This window comes from Gordionus sp. m RMFG-2023, chromosome 5 (genome assembly GCF_954871325.1).
Source record: "Gordionus sp. m RMFG-2023 chromosome 5, tfGorSpeb1-WG-v2, whole genome shotgun sequence".
Lineage (NCBI taxonomy): Eukaryota > Metazoa > Nematomorpha > Gordioida > Chordodea > Parachordodidae > Gordionus > Gordionus sp. m RMFG-2023.
Window position 1 is genome coordinate 27,257,687 of NC_088779.1, and position 22,011 is coordinate 27,279,697.

Here is a 22,011-nt window from a genome sequence, read left to right on the forward strand (position 1 = left end):
AATGTTACACGATGGATTTGGATTGGAATATTATCCATCATTTTCCCATATACATTATATTAAAATATTGAGATTATTTTTAAACAAATCATCGAAAAAATAAAATAAATATAATTAGAAACATTACCGGTTATTCCTAAAAAAATTTCCCAAAATAAAATATTTAAAACATGAAATAATAATTTTCTCTCTTTTTTTTATTTAGAAAACAGATTTTTGATATGAACTTATGTTGCCCCAATTAAAAATAATATACACAATATGCTGTGTTTTTTTATAATTATTGGGATCGGTAATAATCTATATTTATTTTAATTGATAAAATATTTAGCTCGCATTTATTATTAGATTTTTTCATTTTGCCTATTTGTGTTATTTGTAATTGTTGCGAAAATTTTAAAAAAATTACAACAACAAAAAAAAAGAGAAGGAAGATAAATCTAAAATATATAGAATGGGCATTGGAATATAGCAGAGTTGTTAACGCTCCTTTTTAAAAGTAGCTAGCTCCCGCTCCTACCTTCTCAAAAGGAGCTAGCTCCTTCGTTCTACATTTTTAAAAGGAGCTAGCTCCCGCTCCAAGTAATGGAGTGCCACTCCATAACCGCTCCTTTGATTTTCCTTCTTTTTTTTTAGAAGATATACGAAACAAACATATTATTTTTATCAAAAAGCTTTATTTATATTAAATAATCTATCAAAATATTTATAACCTTGTATTAGCTTTTAAATGTAATAAATTTTTTGAATTAGAATCTAACAAACATCCACGCCTCTCCCCCAAGACCTCTTGCAATACTAAATAGGCGCTCCACAGGAGCACTAGAGGGAAGGGTGTTGTATTTTATAAAGATATTTTTTAATTCATGGAATTTATCAAAAATAGTAATTTTGGTAACATTATTTAAAAAATATATGTCCAATATATTATCTTCCTGATGATTAATTTCATGAAATTCACAAAATCATTTTGTATTTAAAAGAAAGATTTTTTACTTTTAGATACTTTTTTATTGTAGCTGCTCACTTTTGAAAATTAAATAGTTTTATTTAAACACAAAAGGCATTTTGCCCTTAAATTTGTTTGTTTGGATAAACATCTTTTAGAAGTTTAAAATATTTTTTGTATGATGGAATGGAAATTCTATTTCTTCATCTATGATCTCTAAATCCATGATATGTAAAACTATTTTTTATTATTTATCTATAAAATGAATATTGATATGACTTACAAGATTTTCCAAAAAATTTCGATATAAAAAGGAAAAACTTGATGTTTAATATTTAAAATGATCAGATGAAAAACCAATATAAATCTCGGCTAAACATTTAATAATGCATAAATTTAAAATAAAATTAAAATTTCATTTTTATTGAATTTTAATTAACAGATAGAATTAATATTTAAAAAATAATTTAAATTATACATTAAATTTAAAGGAGCGGTGGAGCGGTGCTCCTTCACTCCAGCCCTAAAGGGAGCAAGCTCCCGCTCCCGCAAGGGGCGCATTCAAAATGAAGGTCAGCGAAAGCTGTCAATCGGGCTAAAAAAAATTTTATTAAATAAATTTTTATCCCGTGTCTCGACCACTCAATTCAAAATAAGCGAGATACAAGTGTAAGCTCACGTGATAAAAAGACCTAGGTCAGCTGGAGGAAAGAAGTAGAAAATGGGGAAATATCTTTAAACTCTTGAAAAGAAAAAAAATAGTCGTTTCGGTGTAGCCTTCTGACATGCGCATTAAAAAAATAATATATTGAATAATCTATCCATCTTTAAAATTGTACTTTAGATTTAAGGAGATGATGGATGGTATAGGATATACCATTTTGCACTTACCACGAAGGAAGAATCTACTTACTAATTTTAGTTGGGTAGTTAGCCGGCTAAAACTAGTTTTTAGAAAATGTAATTCACCTTATGAGAAAGATGTTGAGTGGATTTTCTTCGACCGACGTCTGTAGATTCCAGTAAAATTAGTCGGAATGTAACCCCTAATTCATACTTCGCGGCGAATTTGCGCTAACCGTGAATTAAGGGTACTAGCCATTCATTAATCTAATATTTCACTCACTAGTTATAACTCTTACTGTTACCATAAAATAAGTGGAATTGGAAAATCTTCCATTTGGTTCCCAGATCATCCAAAAAAAGAAGAAGCTGTTTAATCCTTGGACCGGTATGAGTTAACCGAAGTTATAACTCTCTTTCGTTCGGAACAATGTATTTTTTTAGTATTAAAAAAAATATATAGGCTGATAATGATGGCAAATTTGGAGAGGGGCTTTTTTGGAAAAGAAGAAAATTTATTATTATTTACATCATATATTAAAAATTTTTTTTTAAACATTTTTCAAGGATAATTACGCGTTTTTGTTTGATATAAAAGAAGATTTTTTTTTAAAAAAACAATATAAATTTAACCTATTTTAAACTTTACTTTATTATATTTATCTTTTGTTTTAATAAAAAAATTGTGCTATAAAAAAATATCTAAATGTAGAAAGTGTATCTTTATATTTTCTAAGGTAAATAATTATCAAGACTTAGAGTGCCTAATAGTTTTATCCAACTAGTATTTTTTATCATTGCTACAAAGTCCCCAAGCTAAGGGTGGGCTGAAATTTAGAAATAAATTTCTAATTCAAAACAGATATTGTTTTTTCTAGATGGCATTTTATTAAGGAATTGATAATTGAATTTTAATTGTCCAAATTAATAATGTCGGTTATCATCTTTAATAAAATTGCGTATATATTTGCTTAGATACTTCAAAGATATAAGGATTCGTATGAAATTACACAGTAATTGGTTTAATTCCAGGTCCAAATAGATTTTTTTCAATATTAAAACGCATTCTATTTCTTATTATAAACTTTCCGTGCTTGGTAGAATTGAGAATTATTCAGAATATTTAATAAAATAAATACATGGCTTTCTTAATGAAACTCATATGTCCGTTCTGATTCTGATTAATATTTTTTCAAAATAATAATAAATAATATTAATATGTAATTATCAGTTACGGCAACAATCTGGTCTTTTTGAAGCGACGTTTATAATTGCTATAGTGCGTATTAATGAATTGATAAGCTATAAATAATAAAATTAACATGGATAAAAGTTAGAATATTTTTTGTTTTTTTATCAAAAAAGGGACCTTAGTTTTTGTCCAATAAAAAAAAGGTTAATTTAAAACACCGTATACATAATATAATTAATTTCACTTCCCTCGATCCGATGAATGTGCCATACTTAAAAAGAGATAAAAATTTATATAAAAATAAAAATAGAAAAGAAGAAAAAAAATAAAAGGAAAAATTGTTTATATAATTTTTTATAAAAAAAAATAGACACATTAATTACTTATTATATACTAGGAAATGCCCATATTGCAATTGCGAAAAAAAAATATTTCAAGATTCTTTTATACAAATAAACGTATTTTAAATTTGCTTATATAATACTTTCTTCTAATTTTTTTATTTCAGCCTTCTTTTCAAAGCCTGTTTTTCTTCTTCATTCTTTGTAATTGCATTTTGCATTATGAAAAGTAAAGTATTTTTTTTTTGTTATTAGTTAAAGTAACTATCTGTATCTGTTTTATTATGCAAAAAATATATTTAAACATTTATTATTTTATATAATATTTAATTCACAAAAAATAATAAAAATTAATATTAAAATTGCTTTAAATTTTACTACTTTTCTTCCCCAAATCACAAATAATAAATAAATATAAATATCGTAATCCAGTAAATTGATTTAAGTTTTTTAAAAAAAAAATTAATAAAATATATCATCAACTCCAGTTATTATTATTAATTTGTTTTATCAATATAACCCATCGAAAAATTCTTTTTGAGAATAATTTTTATTTTTTTTGCGACAATATAATTTCATTAGCGAAAAATAATCTTTCTTTTTTTTACCCTATATTATTTAATAAAAATATAAAATCTTCTTCCCGGAAATAGGGCAAGTCCCGACACTGCCATGAAAGAAAATAGCTGGTCCGAAGAAGCTGGAAGGTTTACATTTTTTTCCGATCAGATCATATTATCCAAAATGGATTTCCCAAAATCGATCGGTAGTCGCCGAGGCAAGAACATCGACACAAATGAGAAAACCGCGTCACCCTTCGCTTCGCCGTGTAACAGTCTGCTGAGAACTAACTACAATATTCGTCACATGTTATTCATCTCTCTTCTAATAGCATCCTGCATTTCTAATTCCTTATACGTAGCTGGAGCTGCTATCGACTGCCAAAAAGTTTGATTACCTTTTTTTTTTAACCCTAAAAAATATTTCTTCCTTCATATTTTGAATGTTACATAACTATATTTTATTTCAAAAATAAAATAATGGGAATGGTTCGGTCTAAACTTATCTCTCTTTTCTAGCATGTTCAGACCGGCCCAAAATGAGCGAACGTGAATTATATGGGGGCCTCTCCCCTGTCAATTTTTTTTTCTTCTCAAGGGTAAACTCAGATGTATAGTTATTAAGATGAACGGGACTACGCCCTATCCAATTGTAGTATTTTGAGTGAGGTATAATAATGACTTATGTTAGGGAGGAAAAAAAAGGCAAGAAAAAAAAACATCCATTTATTTATTTAATCAAATTATTTTCGTTCAGGTATATTATACGTATTTTGTAATTAGTAAATGGCGTAATATATTATTCTTACGATATATTACAATTTCACTTTGTAATCGGAAAATTTATTTAGAAATCTAATGATTAAGAGTCGTTAAACGGCTGCTAACTCAATATTTTAGGCAGAAAAAAAATTATTGATTATCAGCTTCGATATTTTGATAATATATATGTCTAGGCCATTGTTCCTTCTATAAACAAAATCTTCAGACTTGCGTAAGATTTTTCTGGATGAAATATTGAGTTAGTCATTTTTAAAAATCGGCTCATAACGAACCGTTTAACAACACTACGTAATGATTAATCATTTCTCTTCTCTCAAATTATTGATTGATTGAAAATTTAAAGAAAATATATATATTGCTTCACAAATGTCATTTTTTAAAAACTAAGAGAACTGAAGAAGGGGGGGAAGTGAGGGGGTTATAAATTATTTTAAACAAAATTATAGGCCTTATATGGGTTATTAACTTTTAATTACGAGTTAAAAGGGCTTCCTAGTGGTATTGTTAAATATATTCCTTTTAAAAATTTCTAAATTGTCTGGATAGTAATTTTTAGACTTAAAAAAACATCATATTTTTAAGCCCATTTTAAAGATATCGTCATCTCATGTCAAGATCTAAATTCGAACGAATGAAAATTATAATATTTTTTTAAAATATAAATATATTAAATCGGATTTTCGTTTATAGACTTGCAAGCCAGATACAATTTTAATATTTAAAAAAACCGGGCCGGGATTGGGCCTAAAATAAATTTTTTTTACAAAGATTCTAACTATCTATGCGAAGTTGAAACGTTGGTGTTAGTTGATAAGAGGAAAATGTGCAATTATTTTTTTCGAGGTGAAAAATTATTTCTCCATAACCCTTCACATTATATACCTTTTTGGGTAAGGCGATAGAAAGAAGAAGAGGGTTTACACAACATCTGACGTTTTCTGGGGAAATATTGTTTATCATTTTTTTTATAATACTTCAGTCTGCCTAATTATATTAGTTGGAATATAATTACTATATTTTAAACCTTTAGTCAGAATTTTTATATATATTTTTCGCGCCTAAATACTTGGGTAGAAAAAGAGAATATTATTATTTTTATTATTATATTTCAAACTTTTTCAACTAGGCCTAAAAATATGTAAATCGTGATAAATTTATTTCGACTAAAAAATATAAACGGATTAATCCAGGAGAATTTCGCCGAAAAATGGCAAGATAATTTTGGTCCTTATTATGGCAAAATCTCTTACGCTTGGATTATTATATTTTTTTTTGACTAAAATTGACACCTTGCAATCGCAGTTAGCTACACATACACAATAATGAATGGTAAAATTATTATATTTATTATCATATTTTATATTACTTTGTCATGAATTCTCGCTAACTATGAATGCAGGGTTTATACGTTTTTTTTAAAAAAAATCAGCAAAATCTAGGGTCTTTAATAGCCCTACAAATCACTATATCACAGGTAGGCCCATTCAAAAAATAACGAATATTAACGAATTATACTAAATAATTAAAATTGCTCATTCTGTTCGAATATGAATAAATAATTATAATTTGTGTTATTCGAATTGAATTATTTGATGCAATATAGCGAATTATTCCGAATATAAATTGAATCAACTGTCATTTCTATAGACCTATCAATTTGACACGCGATATGACTGACAAAGGTACACTTCTATCAACTAATCGTGAAAGGTTTTATTTAAGTTCCAAGTCGCAACTTATTTTCTGTCCAAAAAAAAACAAACGGAATGTTTTATAAAGGAAGAAAGAAAAAACTTTATTTGCCCATGCGCATTAATCTTAGTCCATCATCAGAGTTTGTTTAAAACTAAATTGTGCATAAAAAACAAATTCTTGTCGATATATTATTCGTATTGAATTATTTGATGGAAATTATTTGAATCGAATACCTTCGTACGAATTCGAATAATAAATGATTCGTTTCATTTACGAATAATCCGAATTCGAATATAAAATTATTCGATTCGTTTACTAATAATTCAATATTCGATTTATATTCGTTTTCGAATGACCCCTACTAACAAAACTGAACAAATTAATCAAACTTTTCAAAGGTTATACCAAATTTAATCAGTCAGAAAATTATGTATAATTGGGATTATTTTTTAAATTTCATTTTGCTGGTTCATATCTTCAATTTCCTTTTTTTAAGGCTAATGTTCAAAATCTCTCTTTTTTTAAAAAAAATATTCGAAAAGTTCCAAAACTTTCACAAATTTTAATGGAATCCGAGTTTATTGTGTTAATTATTTTTTAGAATCATATTTTGGACATTATTAATATTTTTGTATTTAAAATAACTTGTTTATTTGTTTTTCATTAAAGTTTCAAAAGTTTTGTGAAATTTAATTTTTGGATATTATGAACACAACTCAATTCTGCCCACCCTGAGACCCATAATAATTATATTACTAATGAAAAAAGACATAGATAAGGCTATTTCCTATCCTTAACAAAATTTTTTGCCAATTTTAGGCACGGCTCTGTAAAATATTTTGCGCAAGTTGTCCGGGGCAAGACCTGCCCCGACCTCAAAAAAAAGGCAAGCACAAAAAAAAACTCATAACTTAATTAAGTTTTAAAATATAAAAAATTAATCATTTTTTAACATTTTATCCAAAAAATCCGAAAGCCTAATAAATAATTCTCACGAACACACATAAAAATGTGTAACAAATTATGTTTAAAATAAAAAAAAACGTATTGAGGAAAAAAAAGGTTGATGATCCTCGTTATTCCTTCCATTCCATTTCCCTTCCATATCCTGATTCGAAGGATATCTTCTCTTTCAAAAAAAATCTCTCTTTCTTTCTATCTTTATAAAGTTAGTATATTATAATTTATTTTTTTTTGTAAAAAAATACAAAAAAATTATCAAGGTAAAATTTTATAATATTTCGCATAATATTTTTAAAGATTATTTTTCATTTATTTAAAAAAAAATGAATTCTAAAAATTCTAAATGTTAATATTAAATTCTTTCCTTTCCTTTTTTTTCTTCCTACCACATTTAAAATGGTAACAGAATTTTATTTGTTTTTGTATGTTCTTGAAAAAAGTTAAGTTTTTTAAAGTATTTTTTTTAAAAATCTCAATGTATAAAAATATATATAAATATATTAACTAAATACACCTGCCTTAATTAATTTCACTTCTCAAACTTTTCTTCTTTTTTGATATCCTATCCCTATTAAAAAAAACTAAATTTTTTTTAAGAAGAATTTCATGTAATTCAAATACATACTTTTTAAAAACAATATATATTATATATTGTAAATGTGCAAAGCAAAGCAAATCAAAATTTTTTTTTAAAATATCCTCATTTTATGTTGCGTAAGATTAATCACACAAATATGGCATTTGTTCCCCTCATTTATTTTTTTTTAACGAGATTTTAACCGCATAATTTTATATTATTTTGTGTAAATAATATGAAATAAAATTATTCAATAAATGGAGGAATCAGTAATTATAAGAAACTTAAAAATAATTTAATTTCCCAAAAAGTTTTTTTAAGAAAAGGAACCTATACATAAATTAACTAATGTCACCAAAACTTAATACGACATTTGTTCGTTCTTTTTGAGTTTTTTATAGTTTATAAATAATTAATTTTAAATTAAGATTTCTTTTAAAAAAAAAAGATTTCATGTCAAAAATTGTTAAAAATTGTTATTTTAATAACGGAAAAAAATAAAATAAATTTAATGCCTTATAATCATAGAATTAAGCAATTTTAAGAAAAAATATATTTGAGATGAATAATTGTTAGGAAATGACTCTTCTTAAAAAAAATTAGAATATCACTTCGCAAAAGACGATATACGAGATTTTGTGATCAGTTAATCATGATCGAAGGAGCGGTTCCTACTTGCTTCGATCCGCGAATTCGTTCTCAAGACTATTTAACAATTCCTTACCGAGTCCTTTACATAATGGCGTGGCATAGCGCTCAAAAATTAACTTAAGTTTAGCAACAAATAAAAGGAAAATTTTATAGCCAATGGCGGGAATAAAATAATGAAATCTATATATACAAATTTTTTTTAGCAAAAAATTCGAGGTGCTAAGATGAGCTTCCCCCCACTACCTTCCCCCTTCTAAATAAATTCTTTTATCTACAATGCATTCCAAGAGACCAGTAGTGCGCGCAAATTTAGCGTTTCAAAAACGCCACGCAAATGATACATTTTAAAATGCATTCGTTCAATATGGACAGCATTTTGTTTTTTTTTGTTTTAAATTTAGACGTATCATAATAAAAAACCTAAATCAATGGTTCAATTTAAACATGGCTGCGTTTACGTTTTTATTATTCGCGTTTTGAAACGCTGCGTTAAAACGTTCAATTTGTGCGCACTATAAGGTCTCTGATGTTATCAAAGGGGTTTAGCGTTGTTTCGCTCTCAGAATCTCATTTATAGAAAGTAGGGCTGAACCGATACCTAGCATTTTTATAGATATCTGATCGGGCCGATATATTTTTATTTATTGTTTAGGGTTTATTGTATGATTTGTATATGTTTTAGCGGGCAATGTTTTCTTTTTTTTCCCCGGCGAAATCATTTTTTTGAGCGCGTTTTTTTTTTAAAAATTTAAAAATATGGTTATAACCGGAAATGTATTTCCACCATGTTTGGAATACACATATTCCTATGAATATCACGATAATTTTGCCATAAACCTTTCTACTTAATATAATTTTATATCAGTTTTTTTTCGTATATATTTTCTCGTAAATTATATACTCGAACGTTAAGCGGTAAAAAATTATCTACAATTAGTAAGATAGGTATCCAAACATGCTTGAATACATTATGATCCACGCATGAATTTTTATAACACGTATGATAACCCAAAATAATAGTAATCCTTTATTAATATGATAGGAATAATAATTTTCCATTCCAATAATAAAATCGAAGAGAAATTTTTTTTAAAATTACATAACAATTCGTTTTCCCTTTTATTAGGGAAGCTCTTCTAATTGTAAAAAAAAAAATTATAAATTCCCAGTATCACGCCGAAAAATTCATAATTATAAAATATAAAATTAACTCATAAATGGCAAAACATCGTTATTATACAAAGATTAAATTTAATAAATCTAAAAATATATATAAACTATAATTTACTTAATAATGCCTACAAATGATGATTAAACCAAAATATTTTAACCCTTTTTATACATAATTTCAATAATGATAGATCCAAAATTCAAGTTTATTTGTAATGTAAAAAAAAAATAATGGTAATATTTTAAAAGATTGTGTAGAGCTAAAAATTAGATATTTTATTTTATGTTTATTTATTATCTCCAACAAGATCTAACGAGGTCACACACATCTAGCTAACTGCTAGATTTCTCCAATTTTTTGAAAACGACAGACTCAAGATTTTAGTTTAGTGTAAATTATCCAACCTTAGAGATTTTGCCCACAGATGGCAGAAAGGTTTTGGAAACCTATTGGCGAAATTGGTTTAGGTAATAATTTGGCGATTGATTTAGCTGTTTTTTTAAAAAAAATCTACTAAATAATCTAGCCGTTCAACAACATCACAATTAAGCCCTATAAACATTGCCTCATATTCTAAATGAAATAACTAATTTTTTGGAGAACTATAGAAAATATTGATTTTTCTATGGCATCGATATGAAGACATATGGTAAATAAAAATCTGACTTAATAGTGCTCACAAATTGAGCGCTTCAAACGCTGCGTTGAAGGCGCCAATAATGCATTTCAAATGGCCTCGTGGCAAATTGGTAAAATTACTGTTTGGCGTTAGCAACCATTTAAAAAAACGTATAAATAGTTTTTATTCTTCGCTTTTCAATATTATATAAAAATGTAATATATAAGTAACTTACTACTATCCTAAAAAAGGAATATTTACAAATTAAAGAAATAAGAAGGCAGACGATAATATAATTTGCCAAGACAAATCTTTTTTTTTTTAGAACTTATTTAAAATTTTGAATCGACGGATATTAATAAAAAGGCGACCTCAATTTAAAACAAAAGGGATGCGTTACGTTACGCTCAATTTGTGCACTATAATATCTATATCGGTCACCGGATCGGTTTTATAGTATAATAAATATCGCAAAATATCGGAACGAATAGGTAAAAAAATTTGTGGATCTGCACGGTCCTAATATTAGGCACGATAAAAGCGCGTATCACGGCTCGCGAACAAAATAAAATAATATTTTCGATTTCTCCTTGAAACATTTTTTTCACAATATATTTTTAAAAAAATACCATATCTATTTAAAACAGAGAAATTGTTTAACGCTAAAACGTCTTCCCCCCCCCCCCCACCAATATAAATAGCAACCTGCTTACTCTCTGAAAAAAAGTAAACCAGATACAAAAACTTCAGCAATTTCATATTCTCGCCAATTGCAACTTCGACCAACGGACAGTTCGCTCCTATCACCTTAAATTTAGCTCGCAAAATTAAATCACAAACCTTAAACCTACGGTCTTATTCCTTAGGCAAAACATACAAAGAAACATTTTAAATAAAACTATTGTTCCCTTTTCTTTAGGAACCCAATTATGTTTTTCTTAAAATTATTTTGGTTCAAAAAAAGCCTTTTTTTTGACAAACCAAAAAGAATATATATTAATCTCTTTTTAAAATATTACAAAAACCTATTGATGATAATTATGGTCTTAAGGATTTGATAAAGTCAATATAATTTCGAGTCATTGTTACAATACAATCAAATTACTGTATAATTTAAGTATTATTCGAGGCCTATATTTAGATCTTAGACGGTGCCAAAGATGCGGGTAATGCTCTAGAGTTTTATGATTACTTGCTATTTTTGGGCAAACAAAGTTATTAAGGATATTATGTTTTTATTTATTTTGCTATAATTGAGAAGAAAAGTAAAACAGCTAAAAATTGATTTTATTATATAGCAAAAGATGGGATTTCTAAAAATATTTTTTCATCATCGAAACTTTAGTAAGATTAATTTATAAATAATTCTAATAGTGTTATAAACATCAGTTTCAGGATCCGTTGACCCCCTTTGGTAAGAGATATGGGAGTTTAAAATTGTTTAGCACAAATTTTGCCGAAATTTCGAGAAAAATGATTTGGTCCTGTAAAAGTCCATATTTAATATTTCAATTGTAAACGTCCATTTTATTCATAAAAATATCTAATTAAGATCATAAACTATTTAATAATATAAAACAGTCATCAAATATAATAATAATTATCATAAACTATCCAAAATATGAATTAATTCCAGCTTCCATGTCTTCTCCACCCCAAAGGACACACAAAGAAAACTCCATTGTTCTTCCCCAAAACCCCATGTGATCACTCCTTTTCACTCCTCTCCCTTTAGGAAAAGTTAATCCTCCTGTCAGAAAATGACTGACATTTAATATATTATATTAAATTTATTTCTTCTTTTTTTTCAACGGCTACAACAGTCCAGTTATTCTTTATAATAATATTTAACGAAAGTCACATAAATATTATTTATATATAATAGAAGCTTTTAATATGCATTTTATCATCATAATTATTACCATCATCATCATATAATATTTTCAATAATAATATATATAATATATATTAACTTTCGGATAAGATTGCAATAAATGGAGTAGAAAAATAAGATTTTCTTTTGCATTTAATACCCAACTTTCAAATGTAACTATCATTATTTGTATTTATTAAACGTTTTTGAAGAGAAATGAATTTCTTTGTTTATTAGGAATAAATAATTGATATTTATTTTTTGTTAAAGTGTTTGATTTCCATTGCAGATTTATTTTCTCTCGAAAAGAGGGAAGGAAAGAAAGAAAGAAAGAAAGAAAGGAAAGGAGGGAAGAATATTCAATAAAATATATATTAATATTCTATTCCAATATAACGTAAAATAAACTCAACCAAAAAAACAATTATAATAGAACCCAAACGACCCTCAATGCAAATCAGGGTCGGACATCAAATTGCTTAATATACCGGACTCGCGTAATCTCAGTAAGGAACCCCCACCATCGACATCCGAACGCATACCACCCATACCTGCCCCAAGGCCGGGGGTTAGTGGCCACCCGGATCACGAAAAGAACATGATCAAAGATGAGGATAGAAGTAAACCATTTTATTTTTTAAAAATTAAAGGTTAATCTTCTAATCGATTTTGAGCAAATTATAAACTTCGCTGAGAGGGGATGGCAATTATACAAGTAGTCTTAGAGTTTATAAGTTTAAATTTTAAAATAAAAGTGTTACGCATGAAAATGAATAAAAATCGTTAGTAATGTGTTGATATTCTACATGACTAAGTTTAGATTCGTAATGTGAAAACTCTCGATGTCATAATCTAATATTAAAAGTATGCTACTCATAAGAATTTAAAGATATCACAATATCACAATGTATTAGAGCTGTCTTATTAAAGATAAATTGACAATATAATGTAATAACCTCTATAATTTTTCATGTCTACACATAATTCCTGTTTTAATCAATCAATTCACAAAGAAGCAACCATTCTAGATGACCATTAACCCAATACAATATATAGCCTAATTGGAAGGAAAAAAGATTATTATTTTTTAAAAAAAATAAAAATAAACCTATATTCTATCTAAAACCCATTCTTTTTATAAGAGGAGCGATATATAATAATGACGCTTATAAAAAATAAATTTAGAACCACAGGACTGTTCATTACCATCTGATGAAGGATCATGCATTAACTTTACCATGTACTGGCATTTCGAAAGCAAACAAGGGCAATGCGCCCGTTTTTGGTACGGCGGTTGCGATGGAAACGCGAATCGTTTTAAAAGCAAAGAAGATTGCCTAAAATTTTGCGTTAATTTAGATCCGGAGAGTAATAAATAATAATTTTTTTTTTTTCTTTAAAAAAAAAAAAATGAAAATTGAAATTTACGCTCCATTTACAGGAAAACTTTTATAAAAAAAAAAGAAAGAAGAAAAGGAAATTGGAATATGTATATCCCACGGACATTAGAAACTATCTTATTTTATTTTTAAAAAATAGGGGAGGATCCTATACTATAAAGTTATTTAATTTTTGCATCGTTAGACACTGATTAAAGCATAAATGAATAAATGCATATTTTTGTATTTGAATCTCGAATAAACAATTTATACACCATTACTTTTGCCTATATATACTAGGAAATTGATTAATTTTTCTTCGAAATATCCAATCCTATTCTTGCTGTTTGGCGCAGGGTCCTCTCATTTGAGGTCTACTTTCACCCTATAACATTCTACATGGATTATAAAACCCAACTTAGATCGACTTTTTTTTCTATTTACTATGATTGATACGATTGGTGCAAAATGTTGTGGTCAAGTAGTTACTGATATTGTGCCTGGGTGATATAGGGAAATTGATAAACAAGGTTGTGGAGGCGAAACTGAGCCAATAAGTAATGGGTTGATCACTGGAAAGCAAATGGTAAAAATGGTTTCCATACGTTGCGGGAACGATGAAATTTTTTTTTTACATTGTTGGAAGTGCCATCTTGTTTCAGGGGTAGACGAATTTCCAGGTGGGGACTTGAATGGAGTTATAGGGGTCTTAAGGTTTTTAGATTTGGTACGAAGAAAGGCGAGGGCAAAAGAATTTTGGAGTATGGCGAAGCTATAAAAATTATTGGCGAGAAACCAAAAAAATATGCTGAAAGATACAAAGAATAAATATAGCGATAAAAGTTTCTATTACAAGTATCCGTTAGTTGTAGGAGATATTTTGTCAGAGGCGTGAGCGGAAAGGATTGGGAGAAAAAGATCAGCTGATATTATAACGGTGATTACAAGAGCGGCTAAAGTTTCCAGGATTAGTGTGTTAATGACAATTGGAAAAATTCTGTACTTAGACGAAAGAGGGACGACCTATAAGAAGAACAAAATCTCGGAGGCACAAAGACGCGAGAAACTAAGAGTCAGGAGTTTGTGGTGAGCCGGAGAACGGGGAAAGAAAGAATAATATAATTCTCAATATCAAAAATAATGATATACACAGAATTAAAATGGCGCCTTATAAAATTACTGGCAAATGTTTTAAATAGTGAAGAGAATCGGTTAATGAGCGTTAGTTTTTGACTAATACGAAAGGGGTTGCTGTGGATTTCCAAAAAATGAGACAATTTTGCAGGAGACGGAGAAAGGCAGCGACAAAAATGACAAATAAGTAAGCGGAAATATGAAGTGGCTTCTTTTAAATTATGGTTTATTCCAGTTTATAAATAAAGGAGTTGTCCATTGGAAAAGGGGATGGGGCATATCGAAGCGAAGATCATGAAAGTGATATAGAGGGTGTAAGAAAAGAGACATAGGGATCATATTAAAATGTATGAAATCACTGGGAAGGAAACCAAGAGCTCGAATTTGTTGAGGCTGCAGCAAAGATCTTAACTATTTGTGATGAAAATGGTGAGTGAAGTTTTTCAATTATTGCATGGCGATGAATTTGTTTTGATGGTGAAAAACGTCATGATTGAACGGAAGGAGGGCCGAAAATGTTAAAGAAAAAAATGGTATGCGGCATGTGTTGGAAAGATATTGCAATAAAATCACTCTATTTTACGAGTTACACGAATGGGTGAAGACGTAATGGTAAAGTGGGCGAATAAGATGTTAGCAGTATTGTAAATTTTGCCTTGGATATTAAAAAAAATAGAAGACAGAAGATGTTTTAAAAAAAAATTTTCCAGCAATTATTTATAATTGAAAAGCTCTCTTGGATTGTTTTAATTTTTCCAGCAATTATTTATACTTGAAAAGCAGTTCTCTTGGATGTTTTCTTTTAATCTAAAATTTTATTCTTTCAAATTCACTTTTGGCATGTTCGTTATTTTCCCGTCATTTACTCATATAGCCTATCATTAAAAATTATCTTAATCTTTTTTCCCTTTTCCTTTTTCAACTTTAAGTAAAATCATAACCTATTATCTTAACTAGTGTTGTTAATAAGCCCCTATTTCGACCAGATAAGGATTATAACCAGAATAACATTATGCAAGCCTAAAGATTTTGCTCACAGCTGGGTAGAAATGCTTGGACATCTATTCGCCAAATTTCGATGCTTGCATTCTATTATTCTAGCTAAAATCTTAATCCAACAGTTTTGAAAAATCGACCTAATCAGGCTTTTTAACAACACTAATTTAACCAATGCCATTTTAGCTTGGCTTGAAAGCATATGATTAAATTTTTTGTGCTTTCTTACATGATTAGAATCTTGCAATCTACCCAAAATAGAGGGGACTTGTGAGGAGAGCGTGCCTGTATTTTACTTTGACACGGAGTCGAAGGCCTGCTTCCCGTTCGTTTACAGCGGGTGCGGAGGCAACGGTAACAAATACGCGACGCTAGCGGAATGCGAAAAGGTGTGTCTAAACAAGGAAACTCCTCCTAAACCTCAATCCGCTAAACCCAAAAGACCCGATGGTAATTATATTAACTGTTATACGTGTAATATACAACGTAATTAAAAAAACATATGATATAAACGTCAAATTCATAATATTTTTTTATTTAAGAGCCAGATTGTGAGGGTAAATGTCCACCAACAGAAAAAAGTAAAATGAATTAATCATTTTGCACCACAAAAAAAAATAAAATATAAATCAAATTGAATGTCGCCTTAAAAAACATATATATATATCGTTATAAACTTAAAAAGCATGAATTAGTTCGCGAACCGCGCACTTTATAATTTACTTGTATTCAGAAAAATCGCGAGAGGGTGTCTTTAGGTCACGATTTAGAAGAGAATGAAAATCTTAAATCTATTGATTAGAAACAACCATGGAGGGATGATGGAATAGCCATTTTGCCCTCCTCTCAACTTAAGTTTCCTGGCTATGGGCTTGATTAGATTTTTTGATATGTTTAAATTTTGAAATTGATTTAGTCCGAGCAACACTTTATTAGCTATTGAAAACGGCCAAAGATTATGTTATGTTTAAAGTAAATTTTGAAGCTACAGATTAGCAAATATTTTTCAAGGGCTATTCAAGGGTTACTAAAAATGTTTTAAAAAAAATATTTATTTTGAACAATATAATTTGGGTGATTACAAATTTAGAGTTTGAAAAGGTTTATTTTGGGATTAGCATTTTTCACAGCATACTTTCTATTGCAAGACAAATTTGATAATTATAATTATAATTATATGTATTATATAGTTTTGTATGTAACCTCAGAGAACAGATATATATAATATATATTATTAATTGATAAGAAATTTTTATATGCATGCATTGCCTTGCAAATCTTTTACACAATGTGCATTTGTTTCCGGGATCTATATATTTCTGACTTTGTGTTTAACAATACATTATAATTATTTCTAATGATTCAGTTCAGCTGGTTTAAATTGTATTTAAATCTTATAGTTTTGTTTTCAGGGCAAATTTTTATTAATTTATTACTACGCATGCGCATGAATATATAACAGGATGTTCTCAAGAATAATTTCTATTTTTTTTTTTTTATATATCAAAAGCTGGGCAAGATGCTTTCTTGTCTATTCATTATATGCTCAAATATTTTTGAATGAGTTTTTTTCTAAAAATATATAATTTCCTATGCTTTCTTGCCTAATTAAAAATGTAACTTTTGTTATCTTAGTAAATAATATTTTAACGCCTTTTTTTTTTGCCTGAACTATATGAATTATAAATTTTTACTATTAAATCGGTGTGTCTTTTTTTTCTTCCAACAAAATAACTATGTTGCTAGGTGTGTGTATTTCCCCTAAACCTCAAATAGCGTCAGAACCTGGTTGCGAGGGAGAGGCCATTAAACTCTATTATTTTAACCTTAAAGAGTGGCTTTGCACGCCTTTCAATTTTTCTGGGTGCGGCGAAATATCTGAAAATGTGTTTCAAACGTTGGAAGAATGCGAAACCATTTGTTCCGATCACAATTTAGCCAGTAAACTTCCTTTTTTTTATCAGTATATTGAAATATATTATCATATATTTAGTAAAGGTAATATAAACCTAACCCTAAAGGGTGAGAGAGTATTATACCTTATAAATTTTGCTAATATAATACATTACTTAATTTTAGGATGAGTTGTTATTTATTTTAATTGTTCACGCAGGATTGTGAGTATATAACTTCTTTGTTATAAAATGAGGATTGGAGAATTTACGTCGCGCGATATTTTATTGGAGACAAACGTAAAATCCGAATCAGAAAATAAAAATTGCGAAATTTTAAAGATCGAATATTTCGTTTTCCTCATATAAATATATATATACCAGGGGGTGGGTATGATACAAGCATTGAGCTTGCACTCTCTTTAGTTTATTTTGCCAAATTGATGTCATAATCTTTCTGTCATCGATAAGGCAACAATCTTCAAACTTTGGTAATGCTCCTGCCTAAAATCTTGAATTAGAGCCTTTTTATAAAAAAATTGGCGAAATCTAGCCCCGTTCAACCAAGTTTTTTTTTTTTTTTGTAGAATTAAAAATAATTTCATATTTATATAAAGAAATTTAAAAAGTAACGTTCAAACTATGTATTAAATAAACATACTAAAAAAAATGTAATTTAAAATACATATCAAAAAATTAAAAAAAAAAATCATTTTAAAAACATGCATTGAAAAAAAAGTCACTAAATCTGACGACGGGGATGATGTAATATACACCTCAAATTACTACAGCGAGTCCATAAGATATATCCATATATCATTTTGATGCACTTTCATCTGAATATAAAAATAAAATTAGCATATTTCCTGTATAAGTTATTACAATAACCAAGGTAAACAAGGAGGAAAATGGATCGAAGTTTACTAAAACAGCTGCCCTCCATTCTTGGAAGAACTATGAATACCCTTAATCCTAAAGGGTGGGAGAATACATTAGTATTAGGATAATTTAAAACTTAAAATTTCTAAGCTGATTTGATTTTTGATCATAAAAAAAACCTTCGAAATTGTTGTTTTATGGTCCTGTTGACTGATTCGTTTGATTAGGAATTTAGCCTGTTTTTCCTTATGAGCAGTTTTGTAGTTACCACGATTGGTATGAATAAATTGTTTGCGAATAGATGTCAATATTTTTGTGATTATCTTTTCTCGGTAACATCTAATAGATCGAGATTATTATCAGATGGGGCAAGAATATCTATGGACCTAAAATCTAGATTATATGTGTTTCCCAATATCCCAGGGAATTAAATTGTATCCACCAGGCCGTGAATTTATAGATAGCTGAAGTAATCTCGCGGTTCTAGACGTCAAAGAGACATCGGCTTTAAATAACGAGTTTTTTATTATTTAATTATTTTTTTTCATGCTTTAAGTATTTGTATATATTAGAAAGGTAATGGAGAGGATGTCTTGCTTTTCATTCACTTGTGCTAGATATCCTTGACAGTAAGAAATATTTTTTTACCCCTAACCTGGTTGCCACTACATAAATAAATTCGGTGTCTGTAAGAAGTGATCTTATAGTTTAGTGAATAGGTCCAGCCATTTATAGCCGAACTTGTCCATAACCATTGACAGGAGTTTTGCAATCTGCTCTGTGGCATTCCTCTAAAATTAATAATCAATGGAGCATGACACTATAGCTACATCTCAATCCTTTTGTGAGTTGTGGGAAAATTTGTTCCCTTTTACATTTGCTGACCAGTGAATAGCGAAAAATTAAGTAACAAATCTTCGGCTGGTTTGATTATATGCAGAATAAGTTCATGGTTACGGATGGAAGATCAGTTTGATAGAAATAAAGGAGAACGTAGCCCATGTCACCCAGATTTTGCGGGGAGGGTAATTTGTAGCCATGTTCTCTGGATAAATTTAATATTAAAAATATCTTTCATTATGGATTTGATTTTGATTTCGTTGGAGAATTTCTGAAAATAGGAATGCCCCTGATGATTTGAAGCTGTAAAGAATTTTGGGTACGTTTAAAAGTTTTTAATTATATATTAGGCTTGATGTGAAGGCAAAGGATATTTTGCTTTAATCTTAGAATATGGAGGTTCATTTATAGAAATTTTTGAATAATGGCTGTGCCGCCTATTAGTGACCCAAGAACACAGATTTCATTCTTGGTCATAAGAGTAAATGGTTTAGGATGGAAGAAGAGTATTTTATTCTTGAATATATTTCAAATTTTTTTATAAAATAATGATAAGTTGCTGAAAGCTTTATTTATTTCTTTTATAGGGCCCGACAGTGTAGCATTATCCAGATGCTAAATATTCAGGTTAACGCCATAATTAATCTTATTTTTATTTATTGCTAAACAGAACGGGTGGGCCGAGCCTATAGAATTACCCTGTTGTGGGGTCCTTACTATGACAAAACTGTTCCTTTTTGGTAACGTTAATTATTGATAGTGTTCTATAGCTAGATTGTATGTAATTAAAGAATTTCGGATATTTTTTGGAAAAACTATGGGTTATAATGTTGCGGTTTAAATGAGTTGAAAGCATTCGCTATATTAAGCTCGATTGAATGATCTGAAGGCAAATAATTCTCCAGAGTAATTCAAGCTGTATGGCTTGCGGTTTCGCATCCACCTTTATTCCCAAATTCTAATTTGATTAGATGCTAAAATATTAGGTAAGGAATCATTATGTTTGCAAATTTCTCAATAAATTACCCGAAAGCGATAGGACTAATGTGCCTCGATTTGTTTTTCAAATGCTATTAGTCATGCACCAAAGACTAGAGGAATTGAATCATGTGGGTTTTCCCCGTTTTTTCCCCTTTTTCCCGGCCTTCGATCGGGTGCCTACTATAAAAAATTCTTCAATATTATTGAATGTTCGGCGGTATTTATAATGATCCCCGTTAAAGTTGGCTGAACAAGCCCTAATTCTAAATATAGCAATGTTTTGTGTTTTATTAGTGTTTTACTTTAACTAGTATAGTAGCCAGTATGAAGGAAAAAATTATTGTAACAAGATTTGGCTAACCTTAAGATTTTAAATGACTGTCAGTAAAATTTTATCTTTGTTTAGATCATAATGTTTGGTAGACAGTATAAATATCGTGGTAAAATGGGAAAATATGAAAAACTATATATCTGGCGTGCGCTAATATTTAATGCCTGATTATTACTTTCAATTTCTCACTCAACACAAATACTAACTATGATATTACGTCTTAAATCGTTAAAGTAAGCTAAACAATCTGGAAGCATTATCGCAGAAATTTATGTCAATAATTAGTGCGTATTTCAATACTTCTTTACCGCTTCAACCCGTTTGGTAGATATTTTAAAAGAAAAACATTTTTGGCAAAATAAAAAATAAATTGGCATCATTGCTATAAGGAAAGTTATAGAAGCAATGAACAATATGTAATGCATGATTAGTAGCTACTAGTTCCATCGATCAGTATTTTTTTTTCAGCCAATAAATAAAAAGCAGTACCAAAAGTCTTCGGATGAATTTTAAATATCAAATTTTAAGGTTTCTCTTTCACCGATTAAAGATATTTTTGGATTTTATGATTCTATGAACTTCATTAGATGTTATAAATCTCATTAAACAAGATAAATCTAAGATTCTAGTAGCACAAAAGCAAGTTAAAAAAAATTAAATAAAACTAAAATAAGTTTTTTGCTATTATTATCATTATAAAAAAAATCCAATCACCTTTTAAAAATTTTAGAGAGACTAAATGTGGTAGTAGCTAATAAAGGCATAAAAAGGCAGACAAATAAACTTGTGGCATATCTGTGCTTACCATTCGTTGAAATAAGGAATAAATTATCGATTCTTTCCTTGTAATAAAATTGACAAAGTAGATTTTTTTTTAAAAAAAGAAGGAATATGACAATTTAGACAGGTTTTTTGTCACAATTTAAAATTTATTTAAAAAAATATAAAAAATAAATCAAATACAGTAGGTCAAAATTGTTATTTATAAATTAAAAACATGGGGGGAGGGGGCTCTAACCTCCACCATGCCTACGCTATTAATTAAATTCATAATTTTCTTTATCAAAATGTTCTATAACTACTTAACTACTAATGAGGGCCAACCAGGATAGGTTCAAACTGCCCCACAAGACGGAAAAAAAATTAAAAATAATTAGTTGCATTATTCAGATTAGAAATCAAATGGAATCTAATTACTTTGACTGACAAAATAACTAGATTCCATCCGTTAAGTTTATGAACTCGATCTGAAATCGTAGAATGCCTAAACCTTTTCGGTTGACCACTACTAGTTCATAACTGAGAAATGGATCATTATTCTAACTAATTACTATAGATTTTCATACAAAATATTTAAAATTT

The 22,011-nt window shown here is 28.6% G+C and overlaps 1 protein-coding gene across 3 annotated transcripts in view; it reads left to right on the plus strand.

Moving 5' to 3' along the window:
* Window positions 1–3,834: 3,834 nt before the first annotated feature.
* LOC135930018 (uncharacterized) overlaps window positions 3,835–22,011 on the plus strand; it is a 38,111-nt gene continuing 19,934 nt past the window's right edge. Inside the window, exons 1-6 of one of the 3 annotated variants that reach the window (XM_065466783.1) lie at window positions 3,835–4,273; window positions 12,651–12,837; window positions 13,403–13,585; window positions 15,964–16,176; window positions 16,269–16,307; window positions 17,473–17,667. In XM_065466783.1, the coding sequence (XP_065322855.1) occupies window positions 3,998–4,273; window positions 12,651–12,837; window positions 13,403–13,585; window positions 15,964–16,176; window positions 16,269–16,307; window positions 17,473–17,667 (1,093 nt within the window). In that variant the 5' untranslated portion in view covers window positions 3,835–3,997. The remainder of the gene's footprint in view (window positions 4,274–12,650; window positions 12,838–13,402; window positions 13,586–15,963; window positions 16,177–16,268; window positions 16,308–17,472; window positions 17,668–22,011) is intronic. The other 2 variants (XM_065466784.1, XM_065466785.1) reach the window with 2 other exon arrangements.